General features: G+C 46.7%; 1 protein-coding gene across 1 annotated transcript; it reads right to left on the bottom strand.

Moving 5' to 3' along the window:
* Positions 1-11,701: 11,701 nt before the first annotated feature.
* On the bottom strand, positions 11,702-24,137 carry LOC135539123 (protein POF1B-like). Its single transcript, XM_064964974.1, is given in 11 exon segments — positions 11,702-11,841; positions 12,843-12,960; positions 13,145-13,218; positions 13,755-13,883; positions 14,040-14,159; positions 14,355-14,507; positions 14,686-14,700; positions 14,702-14,800; positions 14,918-15,010; positions 23,566-23,646; positions 23,784-24,137. Coding segments are annotated over 11 exon segments (966 nt in total). The 5' UTR covers positions 23,847-24,137; the 3' UTR covers positions 11,702-11,820.
* Positions 24,138-25,503: the final 1,366 nt, after the last annotated feature.

Here is a 25,503-nt window from a genome sequence, read left to right as displayed (position 1 = left end):
ACTGTAGATATTTCCGGTTCCGGTTGGAGCGAGCGGTCGCATCTACACTTCGGTCCGCAGGTAGTATAACTTTTCATTACAGTTCGTTATAGTACAACGGTTTGATTTGTCTAATCTTAGCAATTTCTTCTTAGCTAGCTACATAGCCGTCTTTGTATCAAAGATAATTGCATAATTATCGTATTTCGTCAGTCCTAACGTATCTGCCCAGCAGCTAGCTAAGCAGCTAGCTAACATCCACTGTCCACCAGCACTGTAGAAACTATTACACTCAACTGAACGACTCGATTAGCATAGTGTCAGCTAGCTACATAGTTGTCTTCGCTGTCTTCGTATCCAAGATAATTGTGCAGTTTAGAGTGTAGACTTAGAGTGATTATCTTAATTTACCGAGGTTAGCTAGCCAGCTATTTGTCGTCCTTAACGTAGGAGATGTTGCTAGCTAGCTAGCCAACAGCTAGCCAACCTCTACCGAATTGAACTCCAACTACCCGGTCAACATTCCGTCGCTCCACAGGTAGTATCACATTTTCATTTCACTTCATTACAGTACAACGGTTTGATTTGTTTGATCGTAGCTAGCCAGCTACATAGCCGTCTTTGTATCTAAGACAATTGTGTAGTCTAGAGCGATTTTCTAGGTTAGCTGGCCAGCAATTGTCGTTCTTTTAACGTAGCTAGCCAGCTAGCCCCGAATAGCAGCACTGTAGTAACTATTACAGTACTACGGTTTGTTTTGTTTGATCGTAGCTAGCTAGCTACATAGCCGTCTTTGTATCTAAGACAATTGTGTAGCCTAGAGCGATTTTCTAGGTTAGCTAGCCAGCTATTGTCGTTCTTTTAAGGTAACGTAACGCAATCAACCTGCTAGCTAGCCAGCTAGCCCCCGAATAGCAGCACTGTAGAAACTATTACACTCGACGGAACGACTTGATTAGTGTAGTGTCAACATCGCAGCCACTACCAGCTAGCCTACTCCAGCAGTACTGTATCATTTCAATCATTTTAGTCAATAAGATTCTTGCTACGTAAGCTTAACTTTCTGAACATTCGAGACGTGTAGTCCACTTGTCATTCCAATCTCCTTTGCATTAGCGTAGCCTCTTCTGTACCCTGTCAACTATGTGTCTATCTATCCCTGTTCTCTCCTCTCTGCACAGACCATACAAACGCTCCACACCGCGTGGCCGCGGCCACCCTAATCTGGTGGTCCCAGCGCGCACGACCCACGTGGAGTTCCTGGTCTCCGGTAGCCTCTGGAACTGCCGATCTGCGGCCAACAAAGCAGAGTTCATCTCAGCCTATGCCTCCTCCAGTCCCTCGACTTCCTGGCACTGACGGAAACATGGATCACCACAGATAACACTGCTACTCCTACTGCTCTCTCTTCGTCCGCCCACGTGTTCTCGCACACCCCGAGAGCTTCTGGTCAGCGGGGTGGTGGCACCGGGATCCTCATCTCTCCCAAGTGGTCATTCTCTCTCTCTCCCCTTACCCATCTATCTATCGCCTCCTTTGAATTCCATGCTGTCACAGTTACCAGCCCTTTCAAGCTTAACATCCTTATCATTTATCGCCCTCCAGGTTCCCTCGGAGAGTTCATCAATGAGCTTGATGCCTTGATAAGCTCCTTTCCTGAGGACGGCTCACCTCTCACAGTCCTGGGCGACTTTAACCTCCCCACGTCTACCTTTGACTCATTCCTCTCTGCCTCCTTCTTTCCACTCCTCTCCTTTTTTGACCTCACCCTCTCACCTTCCCCCCCTACTCACAAGGCAGGCAATACGCTCGACCTCATCTTTACTAGATGCTGTTCTTCCACTAACCCCATTGCAACTCCCCTCCAAGTCTCCGACCACTACCTTGTATCCTTTTCCCTCTCGCTCTCATCCAACACTTCCCACACTGCCCCTACTCGGATGGTATCGCGCCGTCCCAACCTTCGCTCTCTCTCCCCGCTACTCTCTCCTCTTCCATCCTATCATCTCTTCCCTCTGCTCATACCTTCTCCAACCTTTCTCCTGATTCTGCCTCCTCAACCCTCCTCTCTTCCCTTTCTGCATCCTTTGACTCTCTATGTCCCCTATCCTCCAGGCCGGCTCGGTCCTCCCCTCCCGCTCCGTGGCTCGATGACTCATTGCGAGCTCACAGAACAGAGCTCCGGGCAGCCGAGGGGAAATGGAGGAAAACTCCCGCTCCCTGCGGACCTGGCATCCTTTCACTCCCTCCTCTCTACATTTTCCTCCTCTGTCTCTGCTGCTAAAGCCACTTTCTACCACTCTAAATTCCAAGCATCTGCCTCTAACCCTAGGAAGCTCTTTGCCACCTTCTCCTCCCTCCTGAATCCTCCTCCCCCCTCCTCCCTCTCTGCAGATGACTTCGTCAACCATTTTGAAAAGAAGGTTGACGACATCCGATCCTCGTTTGCTAAGTCAAACGACACCGCTGGTTCTGCTCACACTGCCCTACCCTGTGCTCTGACCTCTTTCTCCCCTCTCTCTCCAGATGAAATCTCGCTTCTTGTGACGGCCGGCCGCCCAACAACCTGCCCGCTTGACCCTATCCCCTCCTCTCTTCTCCAGACCATTTCCGGAGACCTTCTCCCTTACCTCACCTCGCTCATCAACTCATCCCTGACCGGTGGCTACGTCCCTTCCGTCTTCAAGAGAGCGAGAGTTGCACCCCTTCTGAAAAACCTACACTCGATCCCTCCGATGTCAACAACTACAGACCAGTATCCCTTCTTTCTTTTTCTCTCCAAAACTCTTGAACGTGCCGTCCTTGGCCAGCTCTCCCGCTATCTCTCTCAGAATGACCTTCTTGATCCAAATCAGTCAGGTTTCAAGACTAGTCATTCAACTGAGACTGCTCTTCTCTGTATCACGGAGGCGCTCCGCACTGCTAAAGCTAACTCTCTCTCCTCTGCTCTCATCCTTCTAGACCTATCGGCTGCCTTCGATACTGTGAACCATCAGATCCTCCTCTCCACCCTCTCCGAGTTGGGCATCTCCGGCGCGGCCCACGCTTGGATTGCGTCCTACCTGACAGGTCGCTCCTACCAGGTGGCGTGGCGAGAATCTGTCTCCTCGCCACGCGCTCTCACCACTGGTGTCCCCAGGGCTCTGTTCTAGGCCCTCTCCTATTCTCGCTATACACCAAGTCACTTGGCTCTGTCATAACCTCACATGGTCTCTCCTATCATTGCTATGCAGACGACACACAATTAATCTTCTCCTTTCCCCTTCTGATGACCAGGTGGCGATCGCATCTCTGCATGTCTGGCAGACATATCAGTGTGGATGACGGATCACCACCTCAAGCTGAACTCGGCAAGACGGAGCTGCTCTTCCTCCCGGGGAAGGACTGCCCGTTCCATGATCTCGCCATCACGGTTGACAACTCCATTGTGTCCTCCTCCCAGAGCGCTAAGAACCTTGGCGTGATCCTGGACAACACCCTGTCGTTCTCAACCAACATCATGGCGGTGGCCCGTTCCTGTAGGTTCATGCTCTACAACACATATGTCAGAGTCAAGGCCCGCGGGCCACATCCGGCCCGCGAGAAGGTTTTTTACGGCCCCTGGGATGATCTTGATTTATTATTAGAACCGGCCCGCAGACCGCAGCAAGCCGGCAGCCCGCAGATCTTTTACACGCACCAATACTACATTTCCCACAATGCAACGGTGACGCACCGAGCAGTAGGCTGCTTCATTTCAATATTTATTGGCACAGCAGTCGTCAGCATCACAGTAAAATTAACTTTCAGATACCCATCAAAAATGGCAAAACGGAAGGTGGACACTGAGAACCGGGGTTTCAAACAAGGTGGGAGTCGGAGTATATGTTCACGGAGGTAGCTGGAAAACCTGTGTGTCTTCTGTGTGGAGAAAGTGTGGCGGTACTGAAAGAGTATAATCTGAGACGACATTATGAAACGAAACACGCGGACAAAAACAAGAATATGGACATGGAACAAAGGCTACAAAAGGCAGAGGAATTAAAACGAGGCCTCAAATCTCGACAGGCTCTGTTCAAAAAAGCCAAATCACAAGGCCAGGCTGCTGTCAAGGCCAGTTTTATTTTGGCAGAAGAGATCGCTAAATCAGCCCGGCCATTTACGGAGGGGGATTTCATCAAAAACTGCATGATTAAAGTTTGTGACGAAGTTTGCCCAGAAAAAAGGCAACTCTTTTTAAATGTGAGTCTGAGCAGAAACACCATTGCCGAGAGAGTAGACCAGTTGTCCATCAATCTAAAAGAGCAGCTTGTGAAAAAGGGAAAAGATTTCATTGCATATTCCTTGGCTGTGGATGAGAGCACCGACATTTCTGACATTGCCCAGTTGTCAATTTTCATCCGCGGAGTGGACTCCAGCCTAAGCGTGACAGAGGAGTTTTTGGCTTTACGTCCTATGCATGGCACAACTACGGGGCATGATTTGTATGAAGAGGTGTCAAGATGTGTAAATGAGATGGAGCTGCCTTGGGAAAAACTCGTGGGTTTGACAACCGACGGAGCACCTGCGATGTGTGGACACAGGAGCGGACTGGTGGCGAAGATACGGGAAAAGATGCAAGAGGAAAACGCGACAGGTGAGCTGACAGCTTATCATTGTATCATACACCAGGAAGCGTTGTGCGGTAAAGCCTTGAAAATGGAGCATGTAATGAGCATCATCACGCGCACAGTTAACTTTATCAGAGCCAAAGGTTTGAATCACCGCCAGTTCAAGGCATTTCTGACGGAGTTAGAAACGGAGCATGGTGATTTGCCTTATCACACAGAGGTGCGATGGCTAAGCCAGGGAAAGGTGCTTCAAAGATGTTTCGAGCTTCGTGAGGAGATTTGTCTGTTCTTGGACAGCAAAGGGAAAGACACAACACAACTCCGAGACGAAATGTTTCTGTGTGAAATGGCTTTTCTGTGTGACATTACGAGTCATCTGAATGCAATGAACTTGCAGCTGCAGGGTCGGGATCATGTCATCTCTGATATGTACAGTACAGTGAAGGCATTTAAAACCAAACTGACTCTGTGGGAGACGCAGATGCGGAAAGAAAATTTGAGCCACTTTCCCAGCTGCCAGACCATGAAAGAGAAGCTCTCTACCAGTGCGTTCCCGAGCGCACAGTTGGCTGATAAAATAGGTATGCTTGCCGCTGACTTTCGACGCCGATTTGCTGACTTTGAAGCACAAAAAAGCAGGTTGGAACTGCTCGGTAACCCATTTGCTGTTGACGTGGAAAGCTCACCACCAAACCTCCAAATGGAGTTGATTGACCTCCAATGCAATGATGCACTGAGGGCAAAATATGCGGCAGTGGGTGCTGCGGAGTTCGCCCGTTTCCTCCCCGACACAATGCCCCAGCTGCGCATCCAGGCTGCTCAAACGTTGTCTATGTTTGGCAGCACATACCTGTGTGAACAACTTTTTTCTTTGATGAACCTGAACAAAACATCACACAGAAGTCGACTTACTGCTGAACACCTCCACTCAATTCTGAGGATTTCCTCAGCTCAGAGCCTTACCCCGAACATTGATGAACTTGTGGAAAAGATGGGACACCACCAAGTATCACCCTCAACCTCAAACAAGTGAACATTACTGTGCAATCACATATTTAGAGTTTTTACTCAGTTCAAGTTTAAAAGTTAAAGTTTAATATTTGTTTTCACTGCATGTTACTTCTCCTTAAACAAAGTGTTGTTTTTGATTAATAGATTTTTGCACTTTATTTTATTGTATTTCAATCCAATTATATTTTAAAAATATTTCAGTTGAGTGGATGATAGAAAATTGCTATTATTGTTTTTTTCTTTGAAGTAAATTTAGCCCACTTTTGCTAAAATAGAAAATATAGGCTACTGATGGTGCCTTGAATACCGGTTTCTTTCATTTAATGTTCATGTTATGGGGATTTTTATATAAAGGAAATTTGTCTTTTGTGTCTGTTGAAAATTAAAGATTACTGACAGAGCCATAAGAAAATATTGCTTTATTTATCTGATCATATTGGAATATATTTGTTAGGTTTTCAGTAGGTTCAATTAGGTTCACTAGACTATATGCGTCATTTAAAAATTTTTCAATGAACATTCGAACAGTCCGGCCCTCGGCTTGTAGCTAAATTTTTATTTGGCCCTCCGTCCATTTGACTTTGACACCCCTGCTCTACAACATCCGCAGAGTACGACCCTGCCTCACACAGGAAGCGGCGCAGGTCCTAATCCAGGCACTTGTCATCTCCCGTCTGGATTACTGCAACTCGCTGTTGGCTGGGCTCCCTGCCTGTGCCATTAAACCCCTACAACTCATCCAGAACGCCGCAGCCCGTCTGGTGTTCAACCTTCCCAAGTTCTCTCACGTCACCCCGCTCCTCCGCTCTCTCCACTGGCTTCCAGTTGAAGCTCGCATCCGCTACAAGACCATGGTGCTTGCCTACGGAGCTGTGAGGGGTACGGCACCGCAGTACCTCCAGGCTCTGATCAGGCCCTACACCCAAGCAAGGGCACTGCGTTCATCCACCTCTGGCCTGCTCGCCTCCCTACCATTGAGGAAGTACAGTTCCCGCTCAGCCCAGTCAAAACTGTTCGCTGCTCTGGCCCCCAATGGTGGAACAAACTCCCCTCACGACGCCAGGACAGCGGAGTCAATCACCACCTTCCGGAGACACCTGAAACCCCACCTCTTCAAGGAATACCTAGGATAGGATAAGTAATCCTTCTCACCACCCCCCCTTAATGATTTAGATGCACTATTGTAAAGTGGCTGTTCCACTGGATGTCAGAAGGTGAATTCACCAATTTGTAAGTCGCTCTGGATAAGAGCGTCTGTTAAATGACTTAAATGTAAATGTAAATATAGAGTTACTGATCATCCATCGTCAGTCAGTCAGACCAGTGAATGGGACAGTGACCTACAGAGATACTTTTGTATATATAATGTATGTGGACACCCCTTCAAATAAGCGGATTCTGCTTTTACAGCCACACCGTTGCCGACAGGTGTATAAAACTGAGCACACAGCCGTGCAATTTCCATAAACAATCACTGGCAGTAGAATGGCCTGTACTGAAGAGATCAGTGACTTTCAATGTGGCACCATCATAGGATGCCACCTTTCCAACTAGTCAGTTTGTCAAATTTCTGCCCTGCTAGAGCTGCCCTGGTCAACTGTAAGTGCTGTTAGTGCTATTATTGTGAAGTGGAAATGTCTAGGAGCAACATCGGCTCAGCTGCGAAGAGGTAGGCCACTTAAGCTCACAAAATGGGAACACCGAGTGCTGAAGTGTAAAACGTTTTCGTCAGGATCTTCATGAAATGGGTTTCCATGGCCGAGCAGCTGCACACATACCTAAGATCACCATGCACAATGTCAAGCGTCAGCTGGAGTGGTGTGAAGCTTGCTGCTATTGGTCTCTTGAGCAGTGGAAATGCATTCTCTGGAGTGATTAATCACACTTCCCCCTCTAGCAGTCCAACGGACTAATCTGGGTTTGACGGATGCCTGGAGAACACTACTTGCCTGAATGCATAGTGCCAACTGTGAAGTTTGGTGGAGGAGGAATAATTTCTGGGGCTGTTTTTCATGGTTCAGACTAGGCCCCTTAGTTTCAATGAAGGGAAATCTTCATGCTACAGCATAGAGTGACATTCTAGACAATTCTGTGCTTCCAACTTTGTGGCAACAGTTTGAGGAAGGCCCTTTCCTGTTTCAGCATGACAATGCCCCCATGCACAAAGCGAGGTCCATACAGAAATGGTTTGTCAAGACCAGTGTGGAAGAACTTAACTGGCCTGGACAGAGCCCTGACCTCAACCCCATCGAACACCTTTGGGATGAATTGGAATGCCGACTGCGAGTCAGGCCTAATCGCCCAACATCATTGCCCAACCTCACTAACGCTTTTGTGGCTGAATGGAAGCGAGTTACTGCAGCAATGTTCCAACATTTAGTGGAAAGTCTTCCCAGAAGAGTGGAGGCTGTTATAGCAGCAAAGGGGGGCCAACTCCATATTAATGCTAAAAATGTTGAAGTGATATGTTCGACGAAGGCTCTTTCCTATCGCTCACTCCCTGTCACTCTGAGGCACAACTGTAGGCTGCTGGCCCTCTCTGCTGGCGAGAGAAGGTAACTGCTCCCTGCAGATGGTGCCCTACTGGAGTAGGATATAGTCGCCTCTAGGCCTTATTATTGTGGTTTCACATGTCGGAAGAAAATACAAACAAAAACTAAAGACAAATGCACCAGTGTTACATTCCAAAAAGCAGAGGGTTAATGCCTAAATGGAAAAGACCAGGAGAATTTTACATGGGCGAGCACAGCCAAGACTTCAGGCAAGAGATAACTTCAGGGTCATTCTTGAATTATGGTGGCATTTGGGCAAGGCATTTAGGGGAAAAAATTATTTATTTTTCGAAAAATAATTCTATTGAAATGTGTTTTGATACATCTTCCCATTCTAAATCAACAAATATGGTAGCTCAATGACTTTAAATATTTGTTTACGATTCTGATAGCACTGTGCCACCAGTAGGAGTAGTAACACCAATGATGGTAACACCAATGAGACATTCTAGGTTAATTAGGATTTTCTGAAATGGGGGCCACAAATGCTCATATCTAAGGTCATCAATCCTTTATATATAATTTACTAAAGTGATAAGATGAATCATTTTGCTCACAATGTTACATCCCTTCATTTAAATCGACTAACACCAAGTGATACTGGATTTAGACACACCAAATAAGCAATGGAATACTCAAATTTATGACATACTAAAAGGGTGTGATTAGCCAATAATTGTTTTTAATATAAACCCCTCCCCTGATAACAGGTTGCCACGGGAGATAATGCTCAAGGTTCTTGTATATCAGTGATTTTCAAGGCGGTAACACCAATGACATAAAACTGAGGGACACACATTATACTAGTAAAAAAAGAAATGATTTTAATAGCCTTCTTTGTTTTTATTGATCAATACAATAAATTAAATACTTTTGTTCACTGTCTAGAATTCAAAATACTAGATCGATCTCTAAATCCCCAAAACATGTTACTACACCTCTACACATAACCCTGGGAACAAGCCAGTTGTCTAGCCCCCAGTAGTTTGTAGAATGCACACTAATAGATTTGTTGCAGTATAAAGGACTTACATAAACTCAGCAAGAAAAGCTACAACCTCTCACTGTCAAATGCGTTTTTTTCAGCAAACTTGACGTGTAAATATTTGTATGAACATAACAACATTCGACAACTGAGACATAAACTGAACAAGTTCCACAGACATGTGACTAACAGAAATGGAATAATGTGTCCCTGAAAAAATGGGGGTCAAAATCAAAAGTAAAAGTCCGTATCTGGTGTGGCCCCCAGCTGCATTAAGTACTGCAGTGCATCTCCTCATCGTGGACTGCACCAGATTTGCCCATTCTAGCTGTGAGATGTTACCCCACTCTTCCACTGAGGCACCTGCAAGTTCATAGACATTTCTGGGGGGAATGACCCTAGCCCACACCCTCCGATCCAACAGGTCCCAGATGCGTTCAATGGGATAGAGATACAAGCTCTTCGCTGGCCATGGCAGAACACTGACATTCCTGTCTTGCAGGAAATCACACACAGAACGAGCAGTATGGCTGGTGGCATTGTCATGCTGGAGGGTCATGTCCGGATGAGCCTGCAGGAAGGGTACCACATGAGGAAGGAGGATGTCTTCTCTATAACGCACAGCGTTGAGATTGCCTGCAATGGCAACAAGCTCAATCCAATGATGCTGTGACACATTGCCCCAGACCATGATGGACCCTCCACCTCGATCCCGCTCCAGAGTGCAGGCCTCGGTGTAACGCTCATTCCTCCGTTGATAAACACGAATCCGACCATCACCCCTGGTGAGACAAAACCGCGACTCGTCATGGAAGACCACTTTTTGCCAGTCCTGTCTGGTCCAGTGACGGTGGGTTTGTGCCCATAGGCTATGTTGTTGCCAGTGATGTCTGGTGAGGACCTGCCTTATAACAGGCCATCAGGCCTTATAACAGCCATCAGTCCAGCCTCTCTCAGCCTATTGCGGACAGTTTGAGCACTGATGGAGGGATTGTGCATTCCTGGTGTAACTCGGGCAGTTGTTGTTGCCATCCTGTACCTGTCCCGCAGGTGTGATGTTCAGATGTACCGATCATGTGCAGGTGTTGTTACACTGTGAGGGCAATGAGCTGTCCTTCCTGTCTCCGTGTAGCGCTGTCTTAGTCGTCTCACAGTACGGACATTGCAATTTTTTGCCCTAGCCACATCTGCAGTCCTCATGCCTCCTTGAGCATGCCTAAGGCACGTTCACACAGATGAGCAGGGACCCTGGGCATCTTTCTTTTGGTGTTTTTCATACTCAGTAGAAAGGCCTCTTTAGTCTCCTAAGTTTTCATAACTGTGACCCTAATTGCCTACCGTCTGTAAGCTGTTAGTGTCTTAATGACCGTTCCACAGGTGCATGTTCATTAATTGTTTATGGTTCATCGAACAAGCATTGGAAACAGTGTATAAACCCTTTACAATGAAGATCTGTGAAGTTATTTAGATTTTTACGAATTATCTTTGAAAGACAGGGTCCTGAAAAATGGACGTTTCTTTTTTTTGCTGAGTTTATGTTTTCTTATGAAATAATAGTTACATGAAATGGAAAACTTTTTTGTTATTTGAAAGTGTTTTTATATGGTTTCAAAGGGACAGCATTTACCACCGCAATTAAATAAATTACCCTTCAGCAGATAACAATCCAAAGGAAAAACATGCTACTTCATACATTGTTAATTTTACTTTTAAAATGTTCAGTTCATCCACCATTTTATATCATCCATAGAACCAAGCCCCCAGGCCATGTCCAACCCAGTCACTTATATTCTAATACAGCCCACTCCAACCCCCCTCCCCAACCCCAAGCGCAGCGTTCCATTCAATAACAACAACAAAACATACCCATGCACCTCTTAAGGTATAAACATGAAACAAAATGCAGCTGAAACATAACACAACTATGTACCTTGCCACAAAAGAAAAGCAAAAGACCAGAACAGAGGCCGTACAAAGCAAATTTTAAAAATACAGTCTCTTTAATTAGCGCATAATTAAAGCATATGTAGCTTCCTTATTTATATGCATAGTAACCATACTATCACCATAGCACATTTAGAGGAGATGTCCTAAAGACTAGCAGGGTAGTGGTGGCTCCATGGAGGACAGACACACTAGTGAGCTGCATACTAATAAGCCCCAGCCCCCTCTTCCTGTCCACTCTCAGCCCTCCTGGCTGTAGCATAAGCATTTTACAATTTAGTCATTTAGCAGATGCTCTTATCCAGAGTGACTTACTGGAGAAATTAGGGTTAAGTGCCTTACTCAAGGGCACAGACAGAGTATTCACCTAGTCGGCTCAGGGATTTCGAACCAGCAACCTTTTCGGTTACCGGCCTAACACTCTTAACCGCTAAGCTTCTACTATAACATATTTGGTTGTTGAGTATTTGATGCCCCCCATCCCAGCCAAAGTGAAGCCTCCTGTCCAAGCAAACCCCATTCGGTCAAAACCACCCATCCCATTATAGGGGTGCTGAACCCCTGCCACCACCACCCTGGGAGCCCCGAGGACGAGGGACGGGGAGAGGGAAGCATACTGGGGGGGGGGGGGTCAAGGGGGTCTTCTTGTCGTTCATTCCTGTGCAGAGCAGGGAGAAGCAGTGTCTTTAAGGGGTTGTAATTTGTCCGAGAGAAGCAGTGTCTTTAAGGGGTTGTAATTTGTCCGAGAGGAGCAGTGTCTTTAAGGGGTTGTAATGATTTCCTGTTTCGAGATGAACAGAACATGGATACGGTCGTTATGGCGTGAAGGGTTAATCCATCAGCTGTACAAAAGATTTGTTTCTTGCTGTTTACCACTCACTGTTATCTGCCATACTACTCTTTCATTCAGCATTGGAAAGACAACAAGCTTGATCTCTTCTAGTCCTATGATTGACTTGATGTCATAAGAGTGCTGAGACTGACAGTGGAACAACTAGGGCTGCACGATATGGGCCAAAAATACAAATCTAAAAAGCATCGTTCTTGTTTGGAACACTATTTTGACTGCATCTGACGTAAAGGAATATAGGGAATCTAACAGTGAGGAGGAAATGCTCTGCTGAGTGACAGGCGCATGGTGTGTGTGGGAAGGCCACAAAAGGAGAGAGACAGAGTGAACTATAAAACAGACGTTACACCCAGTTAAAAAGTGTTTAAAAATATTGCATGTCATATGGATCTTTTGCAATATGGATATTGCACATGTCAATATTGTGATCTCTGTGAATTTGCTTAATTGTGCAGCCCTACTCAAATCCCTGGAAACGTCTGTGCTGTCACCCTAAATCCATTCCAAACGTTCTCACATCTCCATGCATGACTCTCACAAACAACAAGGGTGAGTCAACTTCCATCCATCATCCTCTCGTCACAGGCTCTCCTCACACGACGGACCCTTGCCCAGCTTCTGACAGGGACAAATAGTAACAGCCCAGTGAGGGTGCCGAGCTCTCCCTCCTGGGGCCCCATGGCAGTACACACATGGTTAATGCTATTTGGCCATGCCAGAATGGACAGATGAATAGCCCTTCCTAATCACTAATTATCATTTTCCTTTTAACCACTAACCCTAACCTTAATCGTTACCCTAATGTTACCCCTCACTTCAAACTCTAAAGTGAGAACAATAGCTGATGTACTTACTCTTCAGTGTAGCTACACAGTAGTTTGTCCTTTCTCGCATGGCCATCAAGTTTCTACTTCCTCCCTGCTCTACTCTACCTGTTTGATCATCTCCCCCGTCCGGCTCTCGATTACGATGGTCTTGGTATCCTTGACAGGCGATGTGGAATTGTAGTCATCAGTTAGCAGGCCCAGGAGGGGGTACTGGTTCCTGTACCTACACATCAGTTATACACAGTAAGGACCGCATACTGGTTGGTTAAGTACCTACTGTACACCAGTACAAAATCCTGTTTTGGGAAATACCACCCTAGGCATCCGAAATTACATTAACCCATTTTAGAGGAGCTACTGCCCCAAATATTCCCCATAAAACAGGCTCATGGTATTGTTGGGCTGACCTTTTGGTGATAGTGGTCGTGGTGACGTTCTTGGAGCTGTCTCTCTTCTTCTCCTGCTGCAACCGCCAGATGTCCTGGAGGTTAAAGATCAGAGATGCGAGGTCAAAGGTGAATAGGGAGGAGGAGGAGGAATGAGGTCTGTGCTGTAATATAGGTGTTAATGATGGAGCTAAAGGTGCACAACGTGTCAGGTAAATACATTCCTGAGGTGACATTAAAGGATCCTTTGGAGCCAAATTAACACAACAACTGTGAGATAATATAGTCAGACTGGCCTAAACAAAACCAATCACTTAATTATGGAAGCAAGTTAGGCAACAAACCCAATAAGCGGGGTAAGAACAAACCTCAGAAGCAGGGTAAGAACAAATCTAGAAACAGGGTGAGGACAGACCCTAGAAGCAGGGTGAGGACAGACCCTAGAAGCAGGGTAAGAAAAGACCCTAGAAGCAGGGTGAGGACAGACCCTAGAAGCAGGCTGTTTTTCTAATCCAAAACTGTTGGGTTAGTTTGGTTCTAGATTTGTCCAATTACAGGAGTAGACATTTCCTAGATCTGTATGTATCTAAGGGGCCGGGCCGACCAGTGACCAGTATCTATGACCCCTGACCTCTTCCTGACGTTTGATGACGACCTCCCGCTGCTCCAGTGTTGTCAGCAGCTGTGTGATGCGGAGATGCAGGCTCTTGTCACCTGACCTCTCCGTGGTGTACTCTGTGGTGATCCGCGTCAGCTGGGACTGGACATACCGACAGATAGTCAAAGACACTCACAGTCAGTATAACCACTAGCTACCCATATTTCTTCTCACAAGCACAGTCAGTACTGCTACAGTACTTCCAACAGAGCAGGAAGGCCCCATCCCTGTATCCATGCATCCCTGTAGGCTTCTTACCCTGAGGCTCTGCAGTTCCTTGTCCTTCTCCTGGCGCAGGGCAGCTAGCTGCTCTGAGTACTGACGTGACAACTCCTCTGTATTCATCTGAATGGTGCTACTGCTGCACTGGCCAGCCAACTGGATGAAGATGGATACAGAGGGAGACACAAGTTAGTTAACAAGTTCGATCAATGAGAATAATTCTACAGTCGGATACTACAGTCATCATGAGTAAAAGGAATTGCTAACATGAGTAAAAGGAATTGCTAAGAGCTTATTCTCTGAAGTGAAATGGGTTAGAGCCAGAGATGGAGGAGGGTAGCGTTAGAGTACCTTCTGTTTGAGCATCTCATTTTCCTTCTCCAGGGCTCGGTAGCTGCCCTCCAGTTCTTTGATGCGGAAGTCCCTGTTTGAGTCTGTAGTGCGGCTACTCAGGAGCTGAGTCTCCAGGGTCCGCTGGCTGGAGCTGGTCTCCTTCAGAGATATCTATATGGATGGATAGAGTTACCCACACACTGTCATACACCCATTGCACTAACATACAGGGCAGAGATACTCTCTTTCAAAAACACCTGCAGAAGAGGTGTACACACAGGCAAACAACACACAGTGGAAGAAACACACATACACACACTCACAAATTCTCACACACACACACACCTACCTGTAGCTGTCTGTTGTTCTTCTCGTATGGCCTCTAGGAGGCGGTCATACTGCTCAGCCTGGTCAGCCTTGAAGCTCAGGTCTCTCTCCAGGGACTCCTTCTCACTCTCCAGACGCTGGGCGAACAGAGACAGAGGCAGTAAGACTGTAAGATGGCCTGCCTGCATGTATATCTCAATGAGACAGTTGAGAACATAAGAGGGTCCTACAGTGACCCAGGGCCCAGATCTTACCCTCAGATCCTCTGACATGTGGATCAGCTCCTCCCTCAGGCTGCTGAAGGTGGTCAGAAGGAGACGCATGGTCTTGTCTGCTGTCATACGGGTCTGAGAGGGTGGGAGTGAGGGAGAGAGAGTGAGGGAGAGAAAGCGAGGGAGTGAGGGAGAGAGAGCGAGGGAGTGAGGGAGAGAGAGCGAGAGAGATGAAAAATAAAGGAGATATTGATGAAAGAGAGGTTGGGTGAGGTTTAATGAGCCAGTTTCAGGCATAGTGGAGCAACCAAAGGAATATATTTTCCATAGGCGGATTGTCCATCGAAATGAACAAAAAATTATATAAATATTATATTTTTTTTATATAATGGACATGACTTTTAGCCCAGCTTTTAGCCTAGCTTGGTAGGGGGACACGACTATTTGTCACGCCCTGGTCTATATTTATTATGTTATCTTCATGTATTGGGTCAGGCCAGGGTGTGACATGGGTTTATTTGTAGTGTGTTTTGTCTTGGGGTTGTGTGGGGTGTATAGATTAGTCTATGGCTGCCTGAGGCGGTTCTCAATCAGAGTGAGGTGATTATCGCTGTCTCTGATTGGGAACCATATTTAGGTAGCCTGGTTTTCACTGTGTGTTTGTGGGTGATTGTTCCTGTCTCTGTGTTTGTTGCACCAGTCAGGGCTGTTTCGGTTTTCGACGTTTGTTGTTTTGTATTGTTCGTGTTCTTCTTCATTAAAGATGTATCGAACGAACCACGTTGCATTTTGGTCCGATCCTTATTCCACCTCTTCGTCAGAGGAGGAGTTGGAAGAAAGCCGCTACACTATTTTTCATAGTAATCTATAGTATTTGGCTGACCAGTTTGCAACGGCCGGCCCCCCTACCAAGCTGGGCTGGCCCGGCGGCGCAAATTCACAAGTCAAACGCACATCATCAGAGAGTGAGACCCACCCTGAATCTGTCAGTCACTCAGTCAAAACAGAAAAACGGAAAGGTGGTGACAAAGAAGGGCTCTGGAGGACGACGCAATTTCTAAAAGTTGTGGTTCTGTTGGTCCCGAGTGTTGTGTCCGTGAGAAATGACAGATCAGCTGCAGTGGTGCAGGCAAGGAAGGAAGAAAACAGAGAAATACACACTCCTGCACACTGACACAGATCATGATGCCTACTGCTGCCAGTTAGACTTAATATTTTGGCTGTATATTGTACTATGAAATATATTTAATGTCGACTATAGTAGGCTAATTAGGGAAGGGAGATTTTGGGCAGCATTTGGACACTTGTCTATTTGCAACATACCTGAACAAGTTGTTAGATTGGCTTTTATAACACATAGCGAAGGCAATAGGTATCTACTAGACATGTACTCTGCATATACCTCTTTTAACTAAACACAAGCCAAATTAAGGTACATTTGGGGACTGTTTATTTTAATTGCTTTACCAAAGATTATTCACTTCTGAATCTCAGTATCTTCAGCCCAGCGAGTGAGTTATTGAGCTGTAGTAACAAGTGACTAACAAGTGTCAGATAACATTACATAGCCACCGCACTTAAGGCTGGAAAGTCCCGCCAATCTCTAGCATATTTAATTTGTTGAAAGGCTAGTCACTTCTTGGCAGAAAAATATGCATATGCGCGCAGCACTGTCAAATGAAGCACAATGCTGGAAATCAATCTGCATCCATATACACTATTCCCAGCATCATTCTTGACAAACATAGAATGTCATATATTGAATTCAATAGAAGAAAACAGAGGGGGGGAGAGAGAGACTGCTAGTTCCTTAATATAGTCATTGGCTGTATTATACAGACAAAACATTAAGGAACTGGCAGTCTTTATCTCTACTGCTCTCTCTCTGTTGTCTTCTATTGAATTATATGTAGCCTAATATCTAAAGGGGGGGGGGCACTTGACATGCACTAATTTGAAATATGTATACTGAACAAAAATATAAACGCAACATTCAACAAACAGATTTTACTGAGTAACAGTTCATATAAGGAAATCAGTCAATTGAAAAACATTCATTAGGCCCTAATCTATGGATTTCCCATGACATGACAGGGGTGCAGCCTGGGTGGGCCTGAGATGGCATAGACCCACCCACTTGGCTGCCAGGCTGACCCAGTGGGGAGCCAGGCCCAGCCAATCAGAATGAGTTTTTCCCAACAAAAGGTATTTATTACAAACAGAAATACTCCTTAGCATACTCCTTGTTCAGTATAGTTAGGCTTTTATAATGTATAATATAAGCCAATGGTCATTGATAAGGCATTTATTCAGTGATTTTCTTATTTCTATAATATATGTGTTTAATTCATTCAAAACTAGAATGGATAACACTTTATTTGAAGGGTCAGTAATAAATCATTTATAAGGCATTTATAAATTCTGTGTTCACCATTTTTTATCATCACTCCCACATTAATAATCAATTTACTAATCACGATGAAGTATTTTTGCAGACCCTAATCTAAAGTGAGGGCTATTTATAAATATTATGAGTGACCAGTGTAATATGGGGTGTTGTAGTAGATTACAGGCCCACCGGTTTGTGTCAAGTACTGTTGAGTTTTTCACACTCAACAGGTTTCCGTGTGTATCAAGAATGGTCCACCACCCAAAGGACATTCAGCCAACTTGACACAACTGTGGTAGGCATTGGAGTCAACATGGGCTCGCATCCCTGTGAAATGCTTTCAACACTTTGAACAGTGGATGTAGGGAGAAAACAGTGGATGTAGGGAGAAAACAGTGGATGTAGGGAGAAAAGTGGGTGTAGGGAGAAAACAGTCATTGTAGGGAGAAAACAGTGGTTGTAGGGAGAAAACCGTGGATGTAGGGAGAAAACAGTGGTTGTAGGGAGAAAACAGTAGTTGTGTCAGGATTTGGCCAGGGTTGTTCCGGGCTTTGGTCACTAGATGCCCCCATTGTGCTTTTTGACCTTGTGTTTTTTCCTTGTTCCCCATTATTATTTGCACCTGTGCCTCGTTCCCCTGATTGTATTTAAACCCTTAGTTTCCTCAGTTCTGTGCTCTGTGATTGTATGTTAGCACCCAGCCCTAGTGTTCTGTGTATTCTTGTCGATTCCGGTGGATGCTCTTGTGGAATTCTGTTTTTGTTTTTGAGTATCTCTTGAGGCTTTTTGTGCTATTCCTACCACCTTTTGGATTTGCCATTTTTGTATTTAAGGACTTCTCCTTTTTACTTTATTAAATACACCGTCTTAAGTACTGCTGTGTCTGCCTCATCTTCTGGGTTCTGCTGACTATTCGTGGCTCAGTTGGTTAAGTGACTGTTTCTCACTCCGGAGACCCAGGTTCGTAACCGGGTCCTGACAGAAACACAGAGCCAAAAATGAACCCAGAGGCAGCCAGTTCCCAGGACCTTTTGCCATGCTGTCCCACCACCAGGAGACTGTCCAACGCCACGAAGCCGCCCTGGTTCAGCAAGAGGCCTTAATGGCTAGACATTGTCATCTTCTGTCGGAGATGCTGACTTCCATTAAGCAAATATCTGATCGTCTTACCCCGGCAACAGTTCCCGTCCCAGTACCTCAGATTCACGTACCCATGGCAGTTAACCCCCTGGCTGAACCTCGTCTTCCACCTCCCCAACGGTTCTCAGGTGATCCAAGTGCTTGTAAAGGGTTTCTCACCCAATGTTCTCTCTCCTTTGAGCTACAACCCGCCGTTTCCCACCGACCGGTCTAAGATCGCTTATATCATCACCCTGCTGTCGGAAAAAGCCCTGGCCTGGGCTACTGCTGTGTGGGATGCCCATAGTTCCTGCTGTGCCAGCTACTCTGCCTTTGCTGAGGAATTCAAACGAGTGTTTCAAGGCCCAAGCAGTGGTTCTGACTCAGCCAAACAGCTCCTGACTCTCCACCAAGGTTGGCGCAGCGTGACGGACTATGCCATCCAGTTCCGCACGGTGGCAGCAGCAAGTGGCTGGAACAACGAGGCGCTCACGGTGTGCTTTCTGAAAGGCCTTTCCGACACTATCCAAGATGAACTGGCCACTCGGGAACCACCGGACAATCTCGAGTCCCTGATCAAGTTGGCCTCACGCATTGACCAGCGTCTGAGAGAGAGAGAACTCAACCGTAGACCTCTAGCCCCTATCAGTCCCAGCTCCGAGTCCCCACCTTTATCCTCGCTGGCTCCATCGGAACCCATGCAGATTGGACGCATCTCCCAGGCTGAGAGAGACCGCCGGATGAGGGAGCGACGCTGTCTATATTGCGGCAAACCGGGCCATTTCCGTTCCACGTGTCCCGGGCTCCAGGGAAACGCTCTGTCCCGTACAGACCGGGGGAACTGTAACGGGAAACATAACCTCCTCCCATCCGTCCAACTCCCGTCTGCTCATTCCAGTCACCCTCTCCTGGGACAATCACAAGCTTCACCTTCAAGCCTTGGTAGACTCTGGAGCCGCAGGTAACTTCATGGATGGTGTCTGGGCGAAGGAGAATGGCGTTCCTCTGAACCTCTAAGTGAACCCATGAGGGTCACTACATTGGATGGAAGCCCTTTGGGATCTGGACTTGTCACTCATGTCACTACCTCCTTGCGACTTTCAGTTTCACAACACCAGGAATTGATGAACTTTCATTTGATCTCCTGTTCCGAGTTCCCTCTCGTCCTTGGATACCCCTGGCTTCACAGCCATAACCCTCACATCGACTGGTCTGTGGGCACTATCAAGCAGTGGGGTCCTACGTGCCAAGCTACTTGTATTTTCCAGAATTCCCCGAGTTCTACTCCCGAGTCTTTAGAATCCATCGACCTGACCCGAGTTCCCGAGTGTTACCATGACCTCAAACTGGTGTTTAGCAAACAGAGGGCCACCATGCTACCACCCCATAGACCTTACGATTGCCCCATCGACCTGTTTCCGGGCACTTGCCCCCCAGGGGTCGGATCTTTTCCCTATCTCCACCCGAACGAGCTGCTATGGATACCTACATCAAGGACGCTCTGGAAGCAGGCCTCATGCGTCCATCCACCTCCCCAGTGGGAGCAGGGTTTTTCTTTGTGGCCAAGAAAGACGGTGGATTACGTCCTTGCATCGACTACCGGGGACTCAATGCCATAACCGTCCGTAACCGTTACCCGCTACCCCTTATGGCCACAGCCTTCGAGCTGCTCCAGGAAGCAGTTGTTTTCACTAAGCTTGACCTGCGGAACGCATACCATCTTGTGCGGATCAGACCTGGTGACGAGTGGAAGACCGCTTTCAACACGCCTACTGGTCACTATGAATACTTGGTGATGCCCTTCGGCCTGACCAACGCCCCAGCGGTGTTCCAAGCGCTCATAAACGATGTGCTTAGGGATATGCTTAACATATTTGTGTTCGTTTACTTGGATGACATCCTCATCTTTTCGAGCTCCCTTCAAGAACACACTAAGCATGTCAGACAAGTACTCAAACGCCTCCTGGACAGCCATCTGTACGTTAAGCCGGAAAAATGTGAATTCCATTCATCCCGAGTACAATTCCTGGGATTTGTAGTGGAACCCGGTCGAGTCCAAATGGACCCCAGGAAGGTAGGGGCGGTAGCGGATTGGCCCACCCCCAAATCCGTTAAGGAAGTTCAGCGTTTCCTGGGCTTCACAAACTTCTACCGCAAGTTCATCAAGAACTTCAGCTTGGTGGCAGCCCTCTCTCAGCTTTAACCAAGGGTGGCAATGCAAGGTTTTTGTGGGGAAGAGAAGCTGAGACGGCCTTCCAAGGACTCAAGCAGCGCGTTCTCTCTGCTCCCATCCTGATACTACCGACTACGGATGAACCATTTGTGGTGGAGGTAGACGCATCAGAGGTTGGTGTTGGAGCTGTCCTGTCTCAGAGGGGTGAAGACAAGAAGCTTCATCCGTGCGCTTTCTTCTCACACCGGCTTACCCCGACTGAGAGGAACTACGATGTGGGGGATCGTGAACTCCTAGCAGTTAAGATGGCATTGAAGGAATGGAGACACTGGCTCGAGGGGGCTTCTCACCCGTTTCAAGTGCTTACGGACCACAAAAATCTGGAGTATATCCAGCAGGCGAGCGGTTGAACTCTAGACAAGCTAGATGGTCTCTTTTCTTCAATCGATTCCAGTTTATCCTCACCTATCGGCCCGGGTCGAAGAATCTCAAACCGGATGCCCTGTCCCGAGTCTACGCTCCTGCCATTCGAGATGACACGGACATGCCTGTCCTTCCTGCTGCTAAGATTGTGGCTCCGATCTCGTGGCAAGTTGAGGATACCGTGAGACGTGCTCAAGCTAGCGAACCGGACCCGAAAGGAGGTCCTGCCAATCGGTTGTTTGTCCCCAAGGCAGTGAGGACTCAGGTCCTTCTGTGGGGGCACTCCTCTCGCCTCACCTGTCATCCGGGCGTAGGTCGCACCTTGGAGTTCATCCAGCGTAAGTTCTGGTGGCCAACCATAAGAGAAGACGTTGCCACTTTCGTCAATGCCTGTCCCGTGTGCTGCCAGGGCAAATCTTCTCACCTCCGCCCTCAAGGACTCCTTCACCCTTTACCTGTTCCCCACAGACCCTGGTCCCATATCTCATTGGACTTTATTACTGACTTCCTCCATCCCATGGCAATACTACTATCCTAGTCATAATCGACAGGTTTTCAAAGGCGGCCAGGTTCGTCCCTCTGACTAAGTTACCTTCTGCCAAGGAAACGGCTGAGTTGGTAATTAATCATGTGTTCCGAGTCTTCGGCATTCCTCAAGATATGGTTTCTGACAGAGGTCCCCAGTTCGCCTCAAGGTTTTGGAAGGCCTTCTGCCAACTCATGGGGGCTTCTGCCAGTCTATCTTCAGGGTACCATCCGGAGTCCAACGGCCAAACAGAGAGGATGAATCAAGAGCTGGAAACCACCCTCCGATGTATGACTCGTGACAACCCGTCCACATGGTCATCCTTTATTGTTTGGGCCGAATACGCGCACAACACCTTGCGTTCCTCCTCCACTGGTATGTCCCCGCACGAGTGTCAGTTTGGCTATGCTCCTCCATTGTTCCCGGACCAGGAGGCAGAAGTCAGAGTGCCTTCAGCCTTGAAGTTTGTCAGACGCTGTCGGCTTATGTGGAGGAAGACCCGTCTTAATCTTATGCGTTCCTCACAGAGGTACCAACAACAAGCCAACAGACGTCGCCATCCCGGGCCTACCCTGCGCCACGGCCAGAGAGTCTGGCTCTCCACAAGAGACTTACCTCTACGGGTGGAGTCTCGCAAGCTGTCCCAAAAATACATCGGTCCCTTCAAGGTTGACAGGAGAGTTAACCCAGTTTCTTATCGCCTAAACTTACCCAGATCCCTTAAGATTAATCCCACATTTCACATTTCATTGTTAAAACCTGTTGTTTTTTCTCCCCTTGTCCCAGCAGACAGACCTCCCCCTCCGCCTCGTGTCATTGGAGGCCAGCCGGCTTATACCGTCCATCGGATACTGGATTCCCGCCGGGTGCAGCGGTCCTGGCAGTATCTGGTGGACTGGGAAGGCTACGGTCCCGAGGAGCGCTCCTGGGTTCCTGCCAAAGACATCCTAGACCCTGACCTCATTCGTCAGTTCAGGGCCCTCCACCCTGAGAGAGCTGGTAGGAACGTCAGGAGCCGTTCCTAGGGGGGATTCTGTCAGGATTTGGCCAGGGTTGTTCCGGGTTTTGGTCACTAGATGCCCCCATTGTGCTTTTTGACCTTGTTTTTTCCCTTGTTCCCCATTATTATTTGCACCTGTGCCTCGTTTTCCCTAATTGTATTTAAACCCTTAGTTTCCCTCAGTTCTGTGCTCTGTGTTTGTATGTTAGCACCCAGCCCTAGTGTTCTGTGTATTCTTGTCGATTCCGGTGGATGCTCTTGTGGAATTCTGTTTTTGTTTTTGAGTATCTCTTGAGGCTTTTTTGTGCGATTCCTACCACCTTTTGGATTTGCCATTTTTGTATTTAAGGACTTCTCCTTTTTACTTTATTAAATACACCGTCTTAAGTACTGCTGTGCCTGCCTCATCTTCTGGGTTCTGCTGACTATTCGTGGCTCAGTTGGTTAAGTGACTGTTTCTCACTCCGGAGACCCAGGTTCGCAACCGGGTCCTGACAGGTTGTAGGGAGAAAACAGTGGATGTAGGGAGAAAACAGTGGATGTAGGGAGAAAACAGTGAATGTCGGGAGAAAACAGAAAGAGACACACAGACTAACACGTGTACTGCCAGTTTATTGATATTTTGCCTCTATATTATATATGTGAGACTAATTAACCTTTAGGATTGGGGGGACCTGTATTGCAACGTAAGTAGTTAGCCTTTCATAAGGTATTATGAGCCAATGGTCATCTATTAGGCATGTATTCAGTAATCTTTCTTCCTTCTGCAGAGAGACAGCACAACAGGGAGGCAACAGAGGCACAGTTAAAGTGGTGAGTTGTATCTCCAGTGGTGATTTACATGTTATATTTGTCTTAAACATGAGCTGGTTAAAAAGGAGGAGGACCATGTTTCGAGGGTCACTGATACAGTAAATGGTGAGAAACACTGTACTATAGTTGCCTATGTTATGTGTCAGTAGCATTACTGCCTGTGTGTGTAAGTAGCAGGTGCGGTGATGTGGGCTGGTGTGGCTGAAATGCCAGGGCTGAATTTGTCCCGGTCCGACCTTGGTGTTACCTGCAGCAGGTAGCGGAGCTGCTGTTTGGTCAGCTCAGATGCTCCTTTGGGGATCAGGGCCTCAATGTCCTCTCTCTTTACCTGCATACACACAAATGATTACTTTCATTTCATACTTTCACTTCCAGCATATATAAATAGCTACTGTACAGCAATTTAAACAATACAAGACTAATATGATGTTATGTAAAACCATCGGTCGCTCCTCCCTGCTGTACCTTGTAGTCATTACTGGGATCTAAGAGGTGTTTCCTGGGAAAGAGATGGAAAGGTAAACACATTACAGGGCATGGCAAACACACAATTAAACTAAATAAATCATCTTTGTCTCCATTCTACACATGTTATGATGGAGTTAGCAGCAGGGATGTGTTTGTTCAGTGAATCACAGGTAGTATGAGTAAACAGAGAGTCTAGAGAAATGAGAGAAGTCAGGTCTGACTGACGGTTGTAATGTCTAGTGACTAATTACAGGATTTACGTTGATGGATGACACTGCAGGTGTATTTAGGAAGTGTATTTAACCTGTAGGTTTATATTACTGAGTTTTACATGACATTCCTGTGAATTTTACATTATTACATTGTGCACCTTTATATATATATATATAAAAATATATATATACATACACACACAGTGGGGCAAAAAAAGTATTTAGTCAGCCACCAATTGTGCAAGTTCTCCCACTTAAAAAGATGTGAGAGGCCTGTAATTGTCATCGTAGGTACACTTCAACAATGACAGACAAAATGAGGGGAAAAAATCCAGAAAATCACATTGTAGGATTTTTTATGAATTTATTTGCAAATTATGGTGGAAAATAAGTATTTGGTCACCTACAAACAAGCAAGATGTCTGGCTCTCACAGACCTGTAACTTCTTCTTTAACAGACCGCTCTGTCCTCCACTCGTTACCTGTATTAATGGCACCTGTTTGAACTTGTTATCAGTATAAAAGACACCTGTCCACAACCTCAAACAGTCACACTCCAAACTCCACTATGGCCAAGACCAAAGAGCTGTCAAAGGACACCAGAAACAAAATTGTAGACCTGCGCCAGGCTGGGAAGACTGAATCTGCAATAGTTAAGCAGCTTGGTTTGAAGAAATCAACTGTGGGAGCAATTATTATGAAATGGAAGACATACAAGACCACTGATAATCTCCCTCGATTTGGGGCTCCACGCAAGATCTCACCCCGTGGGGTCAAAATGATCACAAGAACGGTGAGATAAAATCCCAGAACCACACGGGGGGACCTAGTGAATGACCTGCAGAGAGCTGGGGCCAAAGTAACAAAGCCTACCATCAGTAACACACTACGCGGCCAGGGACTCAAATCCTGCAGTGCCAGAAGTGTCCCCCTACTTAAGCCAGTACATGTCCAGGCCCGTCTGAAGTTTGCTAGAGAGCATTTGGATGATCCAGAAGAAGATTGGGAGAATGTCATATGGTCAGATGAAACCAAAATATAACTTTTTGGTAAAAACTCAACTCTTCATGTTTGGAGGACAAAGAATGCTGTGTTGCATCCAAAGAACACCATACCTACACTGAAGCATGGGGGTGGAAACATCATGCTTTGGGGCTGGTTTTTCTGCAAAAGGACCAGCACGACTGATCCCTGTAAAGGAAAGAATGAATGGGGCCATGTATCATGAGATTTTGAGTGAAAACCTCCTTCCATCAGCAAGGGCATTGAAGATGAAACGTGACTGTGTCTTTCAGCATGACAATGATCCCAAACACACCGCCCGGGCAACGAAGGAGTGGCTTCGTAAGAAGCATTTCAAGGTCCTGGAGTGGCGGCCTAGCCAGTCTCCAGATCTCAACTCCATAGAAAATCTTTGGAGGGAGTTGAAAGTCCGTGTTACCCAGCAACAGCCTCAAAACATCGCTGCTCTAGAGGAGAACTGCATGGAGGAATGGGCCAAAATA

The sequence above is a fragment of the Oncorhynchus masou genome, unplaced genomic scaffold (genome assembly GCF_036934945.1).
Source record: "Oncorhynchus masou masou isolate Uvic2021 unplaced genomic scaffold, UVic_Omas_1.1 unplaced_scaffold_2545, whole genome shotgun sequence".
NCBI lineage: Eukaryota > Metazoa > Chordata > Actinopteri > Salmoniformes > Salmonidae > Oncorhynchus > Oncorhynchus masou.
This window is presented reverse-complemented; position numbering and strand designations above follow the sequence as displayed.